The 882-nt window shown below is 36.2% G+C and overlaps 1 protein-coding gene across 1 annotated transcript in view; it reads left to right on the forward strand.

The window, feature by feature from the left end:
- Positions 1 to 392: 392 nt before the first annotated feature.
- The window catches only part of LOC109590281 (uncharacterized), a gene marked incomplete at its 3' end in the record, with an annotated part of 1,657 nt that continues 1,167 nt past the window's right edge, over positions 393 to 882 (forward strand). The window contains exon 1 of the mRNA XM_020006203.1: positions 393 to 562. Within this exon, the coding sequence (XP_019861762.1) occupies positions 424 to 562 (139 nt within the window). The remainder of the gene's footprint in view (positions 563 to 882) is intronic.

Here is an 882-nt window from a genome sequence, read left to right on the forward strand (position 1 = left end):
CATTTATTGATGATACTAATAGACTAATAATGATAATTGAATTAGGTAAGATAATATTAATCAATTGTAAGGATATGAGCATTAAATACATAATTACATTAAATAATGTACCACTCATTTTTATAGTATGTACATTATTTGTAAGTTTCAGTTCCTAATATGACGTACATTTTCCATTCATTTTGTATACAATACACACTACAATACCACTGTATGTGTGGGTGTGTATTTACAACCACTATAAATGATACCATTAGTTTATAAATTAAATACATTTATTTATAATATAATGTATCTTATTGTGTCTCAGTATATAGTGAAGCTGGTGAGTGGATAGTACAGTCAGTACTGGATGGTAATGATCTCACTAGTAAGAACTATCAAGAAAAGTATCAATCGTACAGCAAGACCAGAACATGGTGGATGGATCAGCTAATAGAATATCCGACAGAGAGGGAAATGAAGCTTCAGAGATATATACAATCTTTACATGAAGACCTACAAGTGGCTCATGAGAACAAAGTATCACTACAGGAGGCACTGGTTGATGCCAATAAACAAGGTATATAGGATACTACACACACACACACTTTAACTGTACTTATAGTATACTACGTGGGCGCATCAAAGGCACCGCCTGTTCCGTTATATTGCATACAGCACTAGTACAACACTGGAAGTTAGCATCGGTTGGTTGGCTTCACAATGGCTGGCAGTACTGGGTGAGAAGTTCTTTGTGACCAGAGAAGAAATGAAACTGCTCTACCTATTGCGGAACAGACTCACAACACTCCTTTACGACCATTGTCGGCATTTTCCTGTCTTTCAGTGCCCAGAGATGTTCTTATATTGATCGTCGGGCAGCCAAGTCCGTGTTATGTG

Source organism: Amphimedon queenslandica, unplaced genomic scaffold (genome assembly GCF_000090795.2).
Source record: "Amphimedon queenslandica unplaced genomic scaffold, v1.1 AMPQUscaffold_10259, whole genome shotgun sequence".
NCBI classification, from domain to species: Eukaryota; Metazoa; Porifera; class Demospongiae; order Haplosclerida; family Niphatidae; genus Amphimedon; species Amphimedon queenslandica.